This window comes from Ailuropoda melanoleuca, chromosome 2 (assembly GCF_002007445.2).
Source record: "Ailuropoda melanoleuca isolate Jingjing chromosome 2, ASM200744v2, whole genome shotgun sequence".
Lineage (NCBI taxonomy): Eukaryota > Metazoa > Chordata > Mammalia > Carnivora > Ursidae > Ailuropoda > Ailuropoda melanoleuca.
The window spans coordinates 48,737,435-48,755,186 of NC_048219.1; the positions used below are offsets into that span (position 1 = coordinate 48,737,435).

A 17,752-nucleotide genomic window follows, 5' to 3' on the forward strand; every position below is an offset into this window, starting at 1 on the left:
AGCACAGGTGTACCAAATATCTTACCCTGAAAATTCACAAAGCTCCTTCAAGCTTTGTGAGAGCATCAGGCTCTCCGAAGTTTGCCTCCATCATACACCATTTCCTCCTTCCAAGACAGGTATATGTTTGAATGCAGTTGGTGTGATATATAAATTTTATTTGATTTATTAAAGCACTAAGGATCTGGTACATCTTCCTAAAAGCTTTTATACATAATAGCTTTTAACTGAGTTCATGGACAAGAATCATGCATGGGTTTGCAAGTAAATGCATTTACTAGGCACATAATGGATTCTTGCAAATGAATGCTTCATTCTTCATCTCAATTCTTCTCTCCTTTTCCTTTCTTTCTTTCTTTTTTTTTTTCTTTTTTAGGACAGAAGGCTATAGAAAAGTCCCCTATCATTACTATGAACAAGGAAGAGATGAATGTGATGAATATTTTCTTCACGAACATGCCCCCTATGGGGGGCACAGGTTTATCACTGAAAAGAAAGTGTTTGCTAAATGGGCCAAGAAACACAGGATAATATTCACACACCCGAACTGGACAGTGTCTTGATGTTAGTTTTTCCTGATCTCGCCACAACCCTTGACGTGATCGTAACGCCACAACTGTGATGCTAATGATGTCAGTGCTGGTGGTGGTGACGATAAAGGAACAACGGTGATCAGCTTCTGTACATTCTCAGATACGGATGGTGACTCTGCCAGTAATCTGAACTTGGGATTTCATGGAGGGTGGATGTGCTCTTTACATTCTTTCCGAAGGTTCAACATTACATACTGCACTTTATAATTTAACTGGAATTGAAATGAAGGCCAGTAACATGACAGCAGTAACCTAAAAAATGGGAAGATTATCCTTCAAGATAGCTGCCCAGAATTCTTGAACAGTGAGTAACTTTCAAAAGCCATGGGATTTGGCCTCGTGAGGCCAGGTTATTGACTCTCTGGTCTCTTGAACTCGAGCAGCTCCAGCACCTTGAAGAATGGTTGATTGTCGAACACTGACCCAAGAAATGCTGTCTGGGTACCAGTCTCGTACCACAGTTACTAGTTAGCCTAGAGGCGGGGAAGGAGTCAGACCGTGCTCCCATAGTACCTCCTACAGCCAAAGCCTCAGGCCATTTCCTAATTAACAATGAAGATAGCAGGACATCCTACTCCTCAGGATTCTTCAACAATTCAAACACTTACTTCAAAATGGGCCAACTAGCAAATCTGAAAGAAGTTTCACTCTCGCCACTCCATTCTCACTCCCCCAAACAATGTAACTAAACACGTCACTAGAGTGATCTCTATTACTGCTTAGTTATGTTTGGCTGAGTCCACAATATTTCAGAAAGCTATTTAACGTGTAAGATACCAGCACTGTAATAACATATACTGTGAAAGCATTCTTAAAACATAACCGAAAGGGTTTGCTAACTCTGCTTCAACATCCACCAACACAAAAATACACGCTTTTTAAAATCAGGAAACAAGGAAAGCAAAGCATATTTTTACATCGATTTGTATCCTGCCGTACTTCATAATATATATTTGTATATTCAAATTTCTACTTTATAGGCTCAGATGCATCTCTCCATACATTACATTATCGTTGCCAAGTGCCAACTGTTAGACATGGAGAGGAAATGATTCCTTGTATTAAATCTGACCAGAGCTTTTGCCTTCTTGGGGTTTATTTTCCCCACAGTGTATCAGTTGTTATGCCATAATAACAACACTAATAATGACCTTAATGTCCAAAGTGCTTTGTCATTTAAAGTCCTTATACTTATGCTGTCCTATGTGATGCCTGTGACTACTCCACTGGGCTGTTGCCTGCAGCTTCTGACATCTCCTTAGCAGATGATCTGTAATTTGTTCATTGCTTTGATATATTCCAGATCTTTCCCTCTGCTAATACTTGTATAGAATAGCATTTATGTAGACTAGTAACCAAGTGGTTTCAGTGCCAAATACAGTGTATTATATCAGGATTATGCAAAAAGTATCACAAGGATTGTCCTGGCTATAGACTAGGACTCCTGTGAACATAGGTACTTTTGATTTTTTTTTTTTAATGACTCTTTTTAGGTAGAGAAAAGATGAGGAAACAGGGACAACAGGAGGGAATGAACGCAGAGAAATACAGTTTCCCTGTCCCCGTCTTGAGATGACATTGTTCTCCATACGCTCATCGCTCATTAAATATGAGAGGGTTGATTTGCTGAGAGAGTAGCCGAGAGACCAAAAATGTCCTTGCAAATGATTCAAAAGACGCAGCCGAGCTTAGCTGACAGAATGATTTGGAGGATGAAAATGACGCATTTCACCTCAGCAGCCCTTTGCAGGTCTTTGCCAGTGCTCGGTCCCATGGTAAGTTCACATTAAATGGGGCCATCCTGGGCAGAAGCCTCTCTGTTGCTCTCTGCTGCCCTTTGGGCAACACCAATCCTCAGAGCCAAGACAATGGCCACATGCCACTTCTATCAACACTTCTGTTGTTTCCTCGTGTGCTTTTCAGTTCTATGTATGTCAGGTTTTGTTGAGCGAATGATGGAAAGAAGTGCCCACTCAAAGAAAAATAAACAGATGCAAGTGTTAAAATTGTAATACGGATGGTTTCCCCCCTGTTGTGATACAGAAGTTCCACTTTTAAATAAAAAGGGACACTTGATTATCAGGATGCTTCAGGGAATGACATAATTTATTTAGTTTTCTGGTAAATGGAGGGTTAAATCGATTTATTTTAGTCCTTACTAATAAGAAACTTGGCCCCCTTCCTTGCTCGCCTGCCTCTCCATGAAAGAGATTTTTCCATGCCCACAAGAGGTGTGTGTAGAAAAGTCAGTGTTTCCTCTGGAGAGGAGAGGGGGGCATCCCCTCTCCTCTCTTCTTCTCCCTTCCTCCCCCTTTTTTCTTAACTGAACCCCAGCCCCACTTTCTATTGTCTCTCCTCTTTTTTCTGAGAGTGGGAAACAAAAACAAAAAAGTTATCCTCAATTTGGAAACCTAATTGGATGATTTCCAGTGTAATCAGCATTTTGATAGAATCACGTAACTTATTGTTCTCTTCGGTCTTAATGTTCTCTGCTTCCATTTCCTGTACTTCTTTACCCTCAGCTTCCTAATTCTAGTGGAAATACAAAGTGTAATTTCTCCCATATTGAGAAATTTGTCATCTAAGATTCACGGATAGAGAAGAGAATGACAAAGGAGCAATTCAAACTTGTCACACAAATTTCTGGCCAATTTCACTGGTTCTAGTCAACTGAAAGGTTTCACCCAGCAGCTGAACATTGAAGAATTCAACTGAACTCACTCATCACTGGTGTATATGTATTCCAGAAGTTAATTAACATCTGGAAAAAACAAACACATTTCAATTCCATCCAAGGTTCTAGGTAAATGGACTATTGAAAATGGCCACAATTTGCTGAAATCAGCATTAAAAACATGCAAGCTAGAAATAATAAATATTATTTTTAATTCTGCAGAATTCTAGAAAAAAGCGAGGAAATTTAAAGAGTCTTAAAATGAATGTTTGAGTTCTTTCTAAGTTAGCCTACTGATTAAGTAGTAATGATTTATATGTTATGATGATAATGTGAATTAGAAAACTTCTAGACTGTATCTTACCTTGCTATGAAACCTATCAAAGAAAAACCAGTTTGGCAGGATGTTTGTATATATGCACATAGAGTCAATTTGTGTGTGTGTGTGTGTGTGTGTGTGTAAAAGCATACCTGTAATCCTATATTTTTCAGTGATGTGTATGAACCACAGAAAACCCATTTTAGACTTCAGTGAAATTTGTTGGTTCACATTTTGAATCCTGATGAAAAAATAAAGCAAAAATCCAAATTATACATACCAATTGTAAAGAGTACATGAGATAATGTTCAATGGCTAGCCCATAGAATAAAGCTGGAGAAGCTGCTACATCTAGAACTGAGAACACGGATGCCACAGTTGTCACAAATCAGACGTAGAAGGATAGCAATCTGTATTGTAGGCTCTGACGATCGCAGTTCAGCTGAAGTCACATTGAAAAAGACGACATCAAGCTGCATTCACACTGAAGTGAATGAACATTGGTCCCCTTATTCAAATAAGCTTGAATTTGGCATAAGCAAAACTCAGATTTGCATGATTTTTTATTATATGGTTAGAGAACTGTGACCATTGGGAAAAAAGAAAAGTGTATAAGGAGATTACTCTTTGAGGATTTGAAATGAATCAGCCGTTGTGGGAGCAAGAGTCTGGATTGGGGACTTTGCTGACCTTTCCAGAAGTATAAAGCCATCAGAAGAGAATCACTTGTTACTTCCTTAGAAAAAAGACAACACTGAATACTTCACCTGGTTGTGTTAATTGGATGCTAATTATAAGCTCAGTTTTCATTTTAATAAGCAAGATAATATAACCAGAAGGTTTGCTTTTTTTTTTTTTTAAACAACATACCCATCTAGCATTTAATGTGGCATGTCGAATGCATAGAACGAACTATGTTGCCCCACGTCAGGCGATTGCATACCTTAGCACAACAAATGATTTAAAGTCCCAGAGTCATGAGGGGGAAAATGCTTTTCCCCCAACTGCACTTTTAAAAGGCAAGACCTCATCATTTTAATATTATTCATAGATCCAGTGACTCTTCAGTGCTAGCCTTTGTAAGTAGTCTAGACTTTTAGAGATGCAAGGAGTTTAGAGACCAGCCAGTCCAACCCCTCCATCTTGGAGTTGAAGAAACAGACCTATAGAAGTGAAGTCACTTGCCCACGGCTATCACACAGACTAATGGCAGTCCTGAGGCCTCAAATTCTTATCTCATGTCTCCTTCTCTAGTACCGTTTCCACAACTTTTTTTTTTTTTTTAAGCACAGAATCGTAGCTGAAAAATGCATAAATGACTTAATGATTCTATCCCTGGAATCCAAGGGCTCCAATTAGTAGTGTTGATTCTATTCATGATCAGAGAAATCCCCAGACTGAGTGCAGAAACAGTCACATGACTGAAGGAATATTTCCAGGTGATTGTCCCTATTCTCTGTTATCTATGTTTATTGCTAAGACTGCACCACGTTCTGTTACCACAAAATTGTAGGACTAATTCAAGGAATGTAAAAGTGAGTATCTTACTTCCTTGTTGTTAAGGATGATCAAGCTACTGATACTCCTCTAAGAACTGTTGAGTATGGAAGGTGCTTGTCCTATTGTCCAGTTATCTCCAGAAACCAAGTGTCCTAATCCTCAAACCAGTGCGGCTGCCAGTTAGTGAAATTATCTGCCCTGGCCAGTGAAATTCTACCCTTTGTTTCCGACGGGTCTCTGTACCACACAGGATCTTCAAGGGCAGATACCCGGGTCTCTGGAAGGTAAGTCACAGCCCTAAGTGTCCCACAGGACTTAATTATCATGCAAGATTGAAGGAGTTTTTTCTTTACAGTCCACTCATATGATATTGTTGGAAGAGGAGAATTTTGAAACTATATTCACTGGGCTCTGAAAATGGTTTCTTTGACTCAGAAATAGCGTATTGTTTTGTTGCTTGTTTTTGCAGAACCTTAGAGAAGCCACTAGAGTAAAATTCCATGTAAATTGCTAAAGCATCAAATCAAAACTGTCCTTGGGCATTGTAACTTTGCAAAAAACCTCATTTATTTTTTTTTTTAAGTCCTCTACTTTTTTCCCTTTTCAGAACAGGCACAATTTGTTTATGGAGTAGAAAAGCTCTTCTTTCTCCATAGACATGTTTCCTTTTGTTCATGCCTTGGAGACTTCAGAAAAATAGAAACTCACTTTCATAAAAGTGAAGAACATTTTGACGAATAAATAGCCAGCTTCATATGTTCCCATTTTTGCCGATACAGTGAGCAGTGTCTCCTGAGAAACTCCAAAGGGACACAAACCAGAGCATTTCGTGGTTCCTTGTTACCAAATCTTCAAAGTACTAATTTCCTTGTGTTTAACTTTGTTGTCATTGCTACTGAGTAAATACCCATTTCTATTACATACAGTATATTTTATGCTTCACTCATTTTTCTGAGTTCACACAATTTTTGCTGTAGTCTCTCATTCACTTTAAAAACCTGTAATCTTCGTCTATTTATAGGAGAGACTGCGAACGCACAATTTGTGCACTTGGTGAGCTTTTTTTCTAGCATAATATTGCTTTATTTATAGGCACCATGCCTTAGAATAAAGCTTACTAAATGGCAAAGGGCTACTGGTATATTTCAGTTTGGTTTGCTTTTACAAGGTAAGTGAGGAGTTTTGAACAAAGCCAGAGAGTGTCATTTAAAGAAAAAAAGCAAGGCAGGAGTGGGGGTGGGGGGTAGGGGGAGATACTCGATATACTCAGTATCCAGGGTACTACCGTGGACAATGACGAGAGAAAATGTTGGTCAGCCTCCAGAGTGTGTTTTGTCCACATTAACTATCTAATGCTGAGGCGTATTTCCTTTCTTGCTGTATCAGACCTGATAGCAAGTCGGGTCAGTACATAAGCTGCTTAAAATACAGAAGTCTTCATTCTTTCCTCCCTCCCTCCTTCATTACTTCCCTCCTTTTCTTCCTCCACTCCTCTTTTTCTCCCTAATTTTCTTTCTAGAAAACTCAGCACTCTTGAAGTGGAACATTCTATGTGGGCAGTTTCTCATTTTACAAATCAACTTACAGTACTCTAGCAAATTCTGTAGGCGACCCCTATTTGGATATGATCTTAAAATGAGAGTCTTCTTTGGGAATAAAGTAATATTAACTTATATGCCATGTTTATTTTAGGGCTGTATACCTCATTCAATCCCCTCACGTACTGCGAGTATGTAATGCTACTATCACCAGGTCACATATAAAGAAACAGAAGCACAGAAAGGTTAAGTTGCTTGACCAAGGTGGCACAGCTAGTGATGAAATGAGGTTTTTGAACCCAGGCAGTCTGACCCAAAGTCCATACCTAGCTGGGGCAGGCTAATAGTTACAACCAACAATCTCAACATTTCAGTGACTTAACAGAATAAGGTTTGTTTAGATGCTCCTCTCCAACCAGCTTGTCTCTAAGGATGATTCAAAGACACAGGCTCTTCCCATCACTTGGCTTTGCCCTCCTCTGCACCCTCAGAAACCTCTGGCCTGCTCATGGGGAAAGAGCATGGAGTGTTCTGCATTGGAGGTTTCACATGAAAGTCCAGAAGTGGTGTGCAGACTTCATCCACGTTCTATTGGACAGGCTCAGTCACGTGGCCTGGTAGAGGAGGGCAATGTCTGATGTGCCCAGGAGAAAAAGGACCAGAGTTTGGTGAACATGTAGCAGTCTCTGTCATAATATTCTTAGTCATGGTAAAACATAGCTTTAAAAAATTACTCACTTTTGTGCAGCTGTATGGATGAATTATGTTGATGATCCTTCTTAAGAACACTTAAGAAAAAATGTCTCTTCACATGGATGTCCGTACCCACACCCAAGCAAAATAAACTAGGGAACAAAATATTGTTCTAGGTCCTGTAATGCCAAAAAGAGAGAAAATGATTTCCCTTACCCAAAGAAATAAGACAGAAATTAGAATGCTAGCAACACTTTTAAGTGACTGAATTCTACCAACAGTAGAAGTAGTGTGACTTTTAATGTCTTAGTGAACTCTGGTTAACATAAGATAGATCCGTTCTTGCCTCTGATCAACTAGTTTTGTGTGTGTGCTGCTTTCCTTTGTAAGATGTCAGAAAGATCAACTTCCCTTTGGTCTTCTGATCTATGCATTGTTGTGATTGTTGTTGTTTTTTTTTTTAAGTAAAAAATGAAACTGATGGTTCTCATATCTGAAAATAACAAATATCTCTTATGCACGCCCCTCCCTTTCTCTATGCACATTGGCGTATGAGCTTGTTCAGGGAAAGGTGTTCTAATATGTCCATATTCCCCTTATCCAGCACATGGTATATTCCCATGGAGAGAGGACCTTCAGAATTTTTCTCTTCAGCTCCCAACATTTTTCTTCCTTTCTCAATACTTTCTGTTTTTGTACATTATTTTCTTGAAGCCATCTAGAAATACTTTTCCCTTAATGCGAACAGAATTCCACATCCTAAAGTTCCTCCTCACCTAATAGGAAAGTATTTGCTGTCTTGGGAAAAATACTTTGTATGTTAGCATATAAATTTTCTTAGTTTGTCCATTGAGAGAGATTAGTTGAGACTCTAAAAACAAAATGATTAGAGAAGAGAAGCTGCCAGTGTTTACCTTCTTCCAGATCAATGTGGAATTCCTTTTAAGGATAAGAAACTACAACACCTGGTTGGTAAATCACATAGCTTTGAATTTCTGTGTAAGGCTTGTAACAGGTGATAATATCTGAAGGTGCTTTAGAGGATTAAATGGAGGTTCTTACTACCCCTTAGCCCATGGCTAAAGGTGCTGAAGAACACGTGTCTACACACACTGGCAGCATCTTACACCACCATGCATTGTTAAGAGTTCTTGCATCTATTGTGGGTAACATTTTGCAAACATACTATTTTCTATGCTTATGAAGTCACTTAAAAATCTATGTAGTCTTCCAAAATAATTTTCCTCCTCATGCCTAAATTTCCATAGAAGTATAACAGATACAAAGCAATTCACTTAGAATGGTTTTCCATCTTTAGTGGCAGTTTTACTTCAACTTAAAATGGTTTGTCCCACACATCTTTTGGTGACACTGATTATAATGGGTTTCATCCCTAGTTAAAAAAAAAAAAAGATATACTCTATAATCTTTGATAGATAAAGGGGCATTAATGTTGAATGAGGACATTAATGTCATGCAAATGGATCTGTGGATCATAAGGGGCTGTGAGTGGCTGTTCAATATGGAACAATATAAAAAGGGGAAAAAAGCATTCAACAGCACAAACATATGGGTTCAATAAAACTAAATGAAATTTGACAGGAATAAATGTTAAGCAGGGCATTTAGGTTCGAAAAAGACAAGAGCATGACTTAACAGCAGTACTCCTGAAAAATATTTGGAGGTTTTAGAACACTCTAATGTGCTACATAGCAATTTAAAAGGTCGCCGTGACCTAAGATGCATGGAAGAGTCTAAGGCGAGGTAGCAAGATTCAGAATTGATCAGACCACTTCTGGAAGTGTTTTCAAAACTTGTTTTTTCTCCTTAATAAGAAATTGCAAGCACTTTTCCAATGTCACTTAATTATCCTACAACATTTTTCAATAGATATATTGTGCCATAATATATTTAACTGTTATTCTCTCCTTTTTCACTATATGATGAATAGGCTTGTTCATCAGTTTTTGAAAACTCTGATTTTATTCTCTTTTATTATCCAGTGTACAGAGGTGCCTGCTTCCCAGCACCCTTGCCAAAAATTGGTATTATTTTTTTATCTTTGCCAATTTTACATATGCTAAAAATGTTTCTTGTTTCAATTAGCATCTAGCTGATTACTATGGAAATTAAACACTTTTACATATTTCTTGGAAATTTATATTTCTTCTTTCATGAATTAGTTCTTCCAATATTTCGCCCATTTTTTATTGCAGTGGAAGTCACAATACCTTAAAGATACAGACAAATGAGAATTCATTCAAAAGAAAGGAAACAAGTGAAGAGCAACCAGGATCATGGGAGAACTGGAAGTTACATTGCACCAGAGATTAGAAATGTTTAGCTAGTTTGATAGAAGGTTTTAGGAAGAACTAAATTCAAATATTTGAAAGGCATTAATGCAGGTACAAAATGAGTTTCAAATTCGGTGTCTCCATTGGACAGAACTACAGCCAATGTGTGAAATTTCAGATTTTATCTCACGACATTGAGAAAGATCCAAAATCAGAGTGTAGGTTTTTAGAATGAGTAAATTTGTGGGAAATATTCACAGACAGATCAGACCACCTACTTGTTCAGCGTTTCATGTAACTAGATATAAAGTTGGATTCCTTGGTCCCCAAGGTCCCCTCCAAAGCACATGTTCTTGAAATGGGATGCAACTCCATGTGGGAAAGCAAGATTTGACACGGAAGCTCTGAAAAAATCAGCCTAAAATGGTTGAGTTTGGGGGCTCCTTGCCTTAGTAACAGCATATTCAGATACCATCTCTTATTTCTCATGATAGCAAATTTCACCAAGTTCACGTTCAGAGCTGGTTCCCAAATGTTGGGAGTACATTCCGTAACTGGTAGGTGCACACATGTACACGCCGCAACCACCAACCCCAACTCTACTACTGCTGATTGCTGACTTCATCCTTGAAATGCTTCACAAGGAGCTATAACTTCTTTGCTTCCCAGTGGGGGAAGTTTGTTCATGTTTCACACATCCGTATTTTTATATACTTGCTATTGTGCTATGTCTTTGAAATCTAATGACTCAAGAAAATTACTTTTGATATCATAGCATTCCTCATGTTGGTAATTTATGATAATAGATGTCACTATAGATTTAAGAGTCATTTATATTGTCCACCTTTTCCTATTTCTGCTAGATTAAATAAATTCTTCATAATGAGTTTTGCTGCATTTTTCAGGTTTCTAGTCTGTATCACTCACTTTCAGTATATTTATAATCCTTTTATCTGGTCTTTGTATTTTCAAAAATGGTGCCTTGGATATTTTACGTTTTGAGCAATCAATGCCCTTTTCAAATTGCCCTCTTAAGGTTTTTGTAAAATAATATTCCCTATAATACAACTTTAAATTACCTGTCTTTTCCTTTACTAGACTTAATCCGAGAAGACTAATTGAACATTAAGCATTTTAATCATCCCACACTGTCAAACCTGTCTTCTCATTACTGAAAATTGGATAGGCCATGAGCTTAATTGTGTTCCTGGCAATGTAAGTAGACTGGAAGCTTGCTAATATGATTAGTATATAACTATGGAATTAGTCCTGGTTTTTATTAATATCTATACAAAAATATTATTTTAACAAATATATATGGAATATAACCAAATTCATGATACTTCATTAGTGCTTTGGAGAGTACAGAGAGGGGTAGGCTATAGTGCTCATCTTTATAGAGTTTACAAAAAAAAAAATTAGAAAACTAAATCAAAGTTCCAAATAACTACAAGATAACCCACAACAAGTTAATGGCCACAAAAATGATGCAAATGAAAATGTGTATGATACTGAAGTAAAAGAATTCTAAGGAAATGATTCAAATATAAAAATTGTCATTATATGTGCAAGTAACGTTCAAATATACCTATAGGGCGATTCAAACTCTCAGGATGGCACAGCACACGGTGGATCTCAGGAAGTGCATCTTGAATTTCTATTAACAATGCCTTATAGAAATTATTAACACAGGAGACAGCCACCAAGTCATAAAGACGCTTTCATCAAACGCAAGATGAAGCTTTCTGACAGCGGTGTCTTGTAGAAGAAGAGCAATGTTTGAAAATGTGGGAGTTATTTTTGAAAAGTGAAATGAAAATGTCCATGGTATAGTAAAATGCTAAAAACTCTTCTCCTGTCTGCTCTGAAATCTGCTAGGGGACCCCAGGGTTCAGTCAAGTCTCTGGTACTATTTTTAAATGTATTCATTGAACAAACAGTACCTTTCAAAGACATTTCAAAGTAAGCTGTGAATTCAAATAGCATAGGATGTGGAACCAATGAAGGTGTAAATATGGATTCGTTTTATCCCTTTTATCCATATAGATCAATTAGTCTTGTATTATTATTCTTGATATGCATTCACTCTCAGCTTTAAGAGTTACCATGAATGTGAATTACCCTGATTATGCTTTTTCTTATGATGGTTTCATCTGTACTTATCTACTGAGCTTAAATGAAAATTTTCTAATGTAATGATAGCTATATGCATCTAACTGGAGACTTAAGCAGGGCTAAGAACAGACCGGGAAAGTAAAAATCATAATACGCACCTGTCCCAACTTTCGCTTGTTGTCTACAGCTTCCAAAGAAAATCTAATAGAGGTGTCACACTTATGTGATTAAATGGCTTTCATGACCTGAATAACCTTATATCTTTGTGGAAGTGACCTAGTCCAGGAAAAAGTACTGTCCTGTGTGGTAGGTGAGTTGCTCTGGGTGGAGAATGAGTAAAGGGAGAGGAAATAACTAATTGTAAGATTAATAACTTCCATGTTTCTTGTCAATCTCTGCTGAAATCTTATGTTCTTTCCAAAAGGTTCTTCTCCATTATCTATTCAGCTAGAAGGACTACCCAGGTGATCTCATGAGCGATGGTTATTGAGCCCAGAAAGAGGTCCACATATACTTGACCAATTGATTTTTATAAGATGCCAAAGTTATTCAATGGAAAAGGAATAGTCTTTTCAACATACAGTGCTGAAACAACTGGATATCTATATAGGAAAAAAATGAATCTCAACTCTTACCTCACACCACATAGAAAAATTAACTTGAGATGTGTGATTGATCTAAGGATAGAAGAACAATAAGCATTGTAGAAGAAAAAGTATAAAATCTTCCTGACTTTGGATTAGACAAAAATTTCCTCAGATACAAAAAGCAAAACTCATAAAAGAAAAATATTAGCAAATAGAGATTTAACCAAATTAAAAATGTTTTGGAAGATGCAGTTAAGAAAATGAAAATATAAGTCACAGACAGGAGAACATATTTGCAATACACACAGCCAACAAAGAATTTGTATCCTGTATATATAAAGAACTTTTACAACTCAATAGTAAAAAGATAAACATCTCAATTTAAGATGGGCAACCAATTTGAACATATGCTTCACAAGGAAGATATACAAATGGACAATAAGCACTTGAAAAGATGCTGAATATCACAGTGAACAGGAAATACAAATTAAAATGGAACACTCTACTAGGCATAAGGGACTTACTGGGTGAAAAATCTCAACACAGTTCCTGCCTTTATGAAAGCTTACAGCATAATGAGAAACACAGAGACGTGAATAGGCATTCACAAACAATGGGATAGTGCTGAGAAAGGAAAAATACAGGTGCTTTGGAGGTAATGACAGAGGAAATCCTAACACAGACAAGAGATGGAAAGGGGATTATCAAGGCAGACTTCCTGGTGAAAGTGAAATTAAGCTGAGATCAGAAAAAATGAGTGGAAGCAAATTGAGCAAAGGAGGTATGAAGAAGATAAGCATGGACAAGGAACAGTATAACATAGAAAATGATGAAAAGAGAAAGCATGACAAGTTCAAAAATCTAGGTTTACTTACTATGGCTGGCTTGAGGAAAATCACAGGAGTGGAGGTGGAAAGTGGTGGTTAGAGATAAATAAGCAACTTAAGTCTTACAGGCTGTCATTAGGGATTTTAACTTTATTATACTAGCAATGCATGGAAAGCATAGAAGGGTTTTAAAGAAAGACATATATCTGACTTGCTTTTAAAAAGGATCACAGAAGAGAAATCAAGTTGTTAGCTTGAACAATTGGGCAGATATTGATATTACTATTTATGATAGGAAATGTAATAGGAGAAGAAATTAGAGATTGAGTTCCAGATATGGTCAGTTTGAGGTATATATAGGACATTGAAATGAAGTTTTACATATAAAGCGCAAGAGAAAGGTCTAGTCTAGAGATATAAATTTGGGAGTTATCTGTGCAATATAGAAAAGGATGTGATAAGTGCTATAATAAAAATATGTACAGAATGCCATAAAAGCCCAAAGGCCAACTATATTAATTATCTATTGCTATGTATCAAATTACCACAAACTTAGTCACTTCAAACAACACACATTTATTAGATCACAATTCCTGTGGGTCAGAAATGCAGGCATGGCTTATCTGGGACTCTTCTGTAGAGTTTCTCAGAAAGCTGCAATCAAGGTGTTGACCAGGAGCGACACCCCATCAAAGTTCAGCTGGGGAAGGATCCACTTCCAAGTTCATGTGGTTGTTGGCTAGATTCAGTTCCTTGATGGCTGTAAACTGGAGGCTATTCTTAATACCTTGCCATGTGGGCCTCTCCATAGGGCAGCTCACCAACATGGCAGCTTGCTTTATCAGAGTCACCAAGAAAGTCTGCTAGCAAGATGAAAGTTATAATCTCTTGTAATTCAATCACAGACATGACACCACGTCTATGTTGAAGTGTTCTATTGGCTAGAAACAACTTCCTGAAGTTGTTTCCTAAAGAGGAAACATCCCCTTCCTAAAGAGGAGGGGATTACATAAAGCCATGAATAGCAAGAGTCAGGATCATTACAGAGTAGCTACAAGCTATCCACCTCTCCTTCTTTACCTAGAAGAGGTAAAAAAAAAAAAAAAAAAGCTTCCACATGAAAGTGACACATGAATATGAAGGAAAATATGTGAATTCTAAATAGTAAAAAGGAAAGGGCAGATTGGTGATGTCTCAGTTTCTCATCTTGATATTGATTGGTAAAATTTCCATATTTTCCTATGTCAGGATTGACCATGGATCAAATCGACCAACATATACGAAGTTGTAATAAATATAGTATAAAACTTGAAAGAATGAATACAACTAAAAATAATCCCATGGAGTTGCCATTACCAAAAAAAATCAAGAAAAAGGGGGAAAGATTTTAAGAAGTTATCATGTTTACAAATGTACAAGTGAATGGAGAAAAGAATATTACGTATTTAGAGTGGAGTTCTGGTAGTGAACAGAAGCACAGCAGGATGCATAGGTATAAATGAAGTAGTATTAATTCAGTCATTATCAAGAGTCGAGGGAGTAAAATCTGTTTCTAATATGCCTTGTTTGTTATTTGGCTTTCCAAATGAGAACAAACGCATTGGGAACTGAGAACTCCAAACATATTGGCACCGGATAGGCTCTGAGATGACGGAAAGAGGACAAAAACAGGGAGAAATTCGGTCGAGTTTTTAAAATCAATGTGATGATAGGAATACTGTTTCCAGAATTGCATGAGCCACAGGCTAGAAAAAAGAAAAGAGAACTGAAATCACATTCTTAATTAGGGTAAAACATGCATCATAAACGTTAAGTGTATAGAGGGGAAATTGCAAGATCTCAAAAAAAAAAAAAAAAGACAAAAGTATATTTTATATTTGATATTCTGAATGAGGAATATTTATCAGATTATTCATTTATAATTTATTCATTTAATAAATATTTACTAAGTGACCATTGAAAGTTTAAGTAAAAACAGTTTGGAACTTTCCTTTAAGTAGGAAACTATAATATTTCAAATTAACACTCAGGCCTGGTGCTAGGGTATCTGTATCACAGCCGGAATGTGGCAAAGGAATGGAGAAAAAATAAAGAGCTTTCAGATCTACACCTATGGTTAAAATGAAGTTGATATTTCCTCTCTGGCTCTAATGACAGAAAATATTCCTGACTTGGGGACACAAAGTGACAATTCAGAACTCTTGACAGTAAGAAGAAAATTAAATTTAGAATATACTCCAAATAATAATTTCAGAAACTTTCTTGATTGTGATCTTTCTCAATGGAAAAACTTAGTGGATGATGTAACTCTGGAGTTGAGTAAAAAAAATATGATACCCAGCTAAAAGACAAGGAAATAATCTCAGGTGTCATATTTGGTTCTCTTATTATACTCTATGTTAATGCTTCGTAGCTGTTATTTTTCTTCTCGCATCACAGATTCTTTTCTCTTTTCGCTTTCTTTACCTAGTCATCTAGTAACAAACCATGATCATCAGGGTGAGTCTATAATCCATGATGGGCCAAATTTTGGACCATATCATCTTGCCCATGGTGATTGGTTTGGAATGGATATCCATCCCATTCCTGTGATTGAAGTATAGATTCTGGAAGAAAGGAATTGACTCTTCCCAGTGATATGCTATAAAGATATACTAGTAACCTATTTGACCAATAGAGATCTTCCCTTCAATTGGAAAAATGCCCATGCTACATAGATGCAAAGAGACAAAAATGCTAGCTGCTGATACTTTGAACCCTCAAAAAAAATCATGAATAATGCTTATTCTGTATGTTTTTCTCAATTATATGAGCCAATAAACTCCCCTTTTCTTTTTTTGTTCTATAAAATCTATATAAGAACTGAATTGGATATTTACTATTTTGTTTGTTGTCAAAAGAATCTAGACTAATAAAATCTACCAGCATGTTTTGAAAGATAGTATCTAGTATATTGCACTTATTAAGTAAAAAGTAATTTGTTTAATATTTTTAATAACTGAGAAATTTTCTAAATTTCTAATCAGGATAAGAAAACTAAAATTACTAATTGAGTTGACAGAATTCTAAGCAAAGGAAAAGAAACGTAATGCTTTGCTAACTTTTGGAAACTAATCAAAGGTAAACATAAGACTTCTGTGAAGTTTTGCAAAAGATGACAAGACTTGGGACCTATGTGACTATCCCCAGACTGCCCTAGATTCCAAAGACTCCTGTGTGGAAACTATGCTCTCAAGGACAAATCTCTCTTATAACACTTACAACATAATAATGTAACTCATGGCTTCCATGCTTTTCTCCCCTATTAGACATTGAGATTTTTGGTAAAAATAGTGGTGTAGAAGCTCTTAGATGTTCCCCAATAGCTATTTTTCCATTTTTTTGTGGTGACAAAGCCTCTAGCTTTTGGTTAGACATTTGGTCATGCACCTTTGCAGGTGAGTATGGTCATATTATTATTATGTTTTAATTATGATATGTTAGTCACCATACAGTACATCATTAGTTTTTGATGTAGTGTTCCGTGATTCATTTTTTGCATATAACACCCAGTGCTCCACGCAATATGTGCCCTCCTTGATACCCAACACCGGGCTAGCCCATCTCCCTCTCCCCCTCCCCTCTAAAACCCTCAGTTTGTTTCCCGGAGTCCATAGTCTCCCGTGGTTCATTCATATTATTAAGTTCTGGTCAATGAGATGTAAGCCTGAGTGTTGTGTAAGCTTGAGGCTGCAACCTTCTTAAAAAATGCTGCTAGTTTTCTAATTCCATTTAAGGAGTGAGCATCCTATCTCTCACTGTTTAGAGCTAAAATCCCTAGTCAAAAAAATAAAGGAACTATCTGAGAACTCTGAAAGCTAAATACTAGCAGTCAGATGGGAGATAGAAACAAAAATGTGAAGAATATTCCATATGGTAAGAATTCCTTGTTTGCTTCTTTTTCCTCTCATTATCTCCTGGATTATATTCTATGTATCCCAAATCCTAGAACAGTGCATTACGCATGGACAGAAATATCTCCCAGAGGCTCCTGGGTGGCTCAGTTGGTTAAGTGTCCAACTCTTGATTTCAGCTCAGTTCATGATCTCAGGGTCCTAAGATCAAGCCCCATGTTAGGCTCCACACTGGGCATGGAGCCTACTTAAGATTCTCTCGCTCTCCCTCTCTTTTTGCCCCTCCCCCCACACCCCACACACTCGCACACCCTACACACACTCTCTTTTTTTTTTTTCTAAGATTTTATTTATTTATTTGACAGAGATAGAGACAGCCAGCGAGAGAGGGAACACAAGCAGGGGGAGTGGGAGAGGAAGAAGCAGGCTCATAGCGGAGGAGCCTGATGTGGGACTCAATCCCATAACGCCGGGATCACGCCCTGAGCCGAAGGCAGACGCTTAACGACTGCGCCACCCAGGTGCCCCCCTACACACACTCTCTTGAAAGAAAGAAGAAAGAAAGAAAAGAAAGAAAGAAAGAAAGAAAGAAAGAAAGAAAGAAAGAAGGAAGGAAGGAAGGAAGGAAGGAAGGAAGGAAGGAAGGAAAGAAAGAAGAAAGAAAGAAAGAAAGAAAGAAAGAAAGAAAGAAAGAAAGAAAGAAGAAAATCTCCACCCAA

The 17,752-nt window shown here is 37.2% G+C and overlaps 1 protein-coding gene across 4 annotated transcripts in view; it reads left to right on the plus strand.

The window, feature by feature from the left end:
- Positions 1–11,600, plus strand: part of ST6GALNAC3 (ST6 N-acetylgalactosaminide alpha-2,6-sialyltransferase 3) — a 543,122-nt gene extending 531,522 nt beyond the window's left edge. For all 4 annotated transcript variants that reach the window (XM_034653712.1, XM_034653715.1, XM_011221915.3 and 1 more), the window contains one exon: positions 377–11,600. In XM_034653712.1, coding sequence (XP_034509603.1) covers positions 377–563 — 187 coding nt within the window. In that variant the 3' untranslated portion in view covers positions 564–11,600. The remainder of the gene's footprint in view (positions 1–376) is intronic.
- The last annotated feature ends 6,152 nt before the right edge of the window (positions 11,601–17,752 follow it).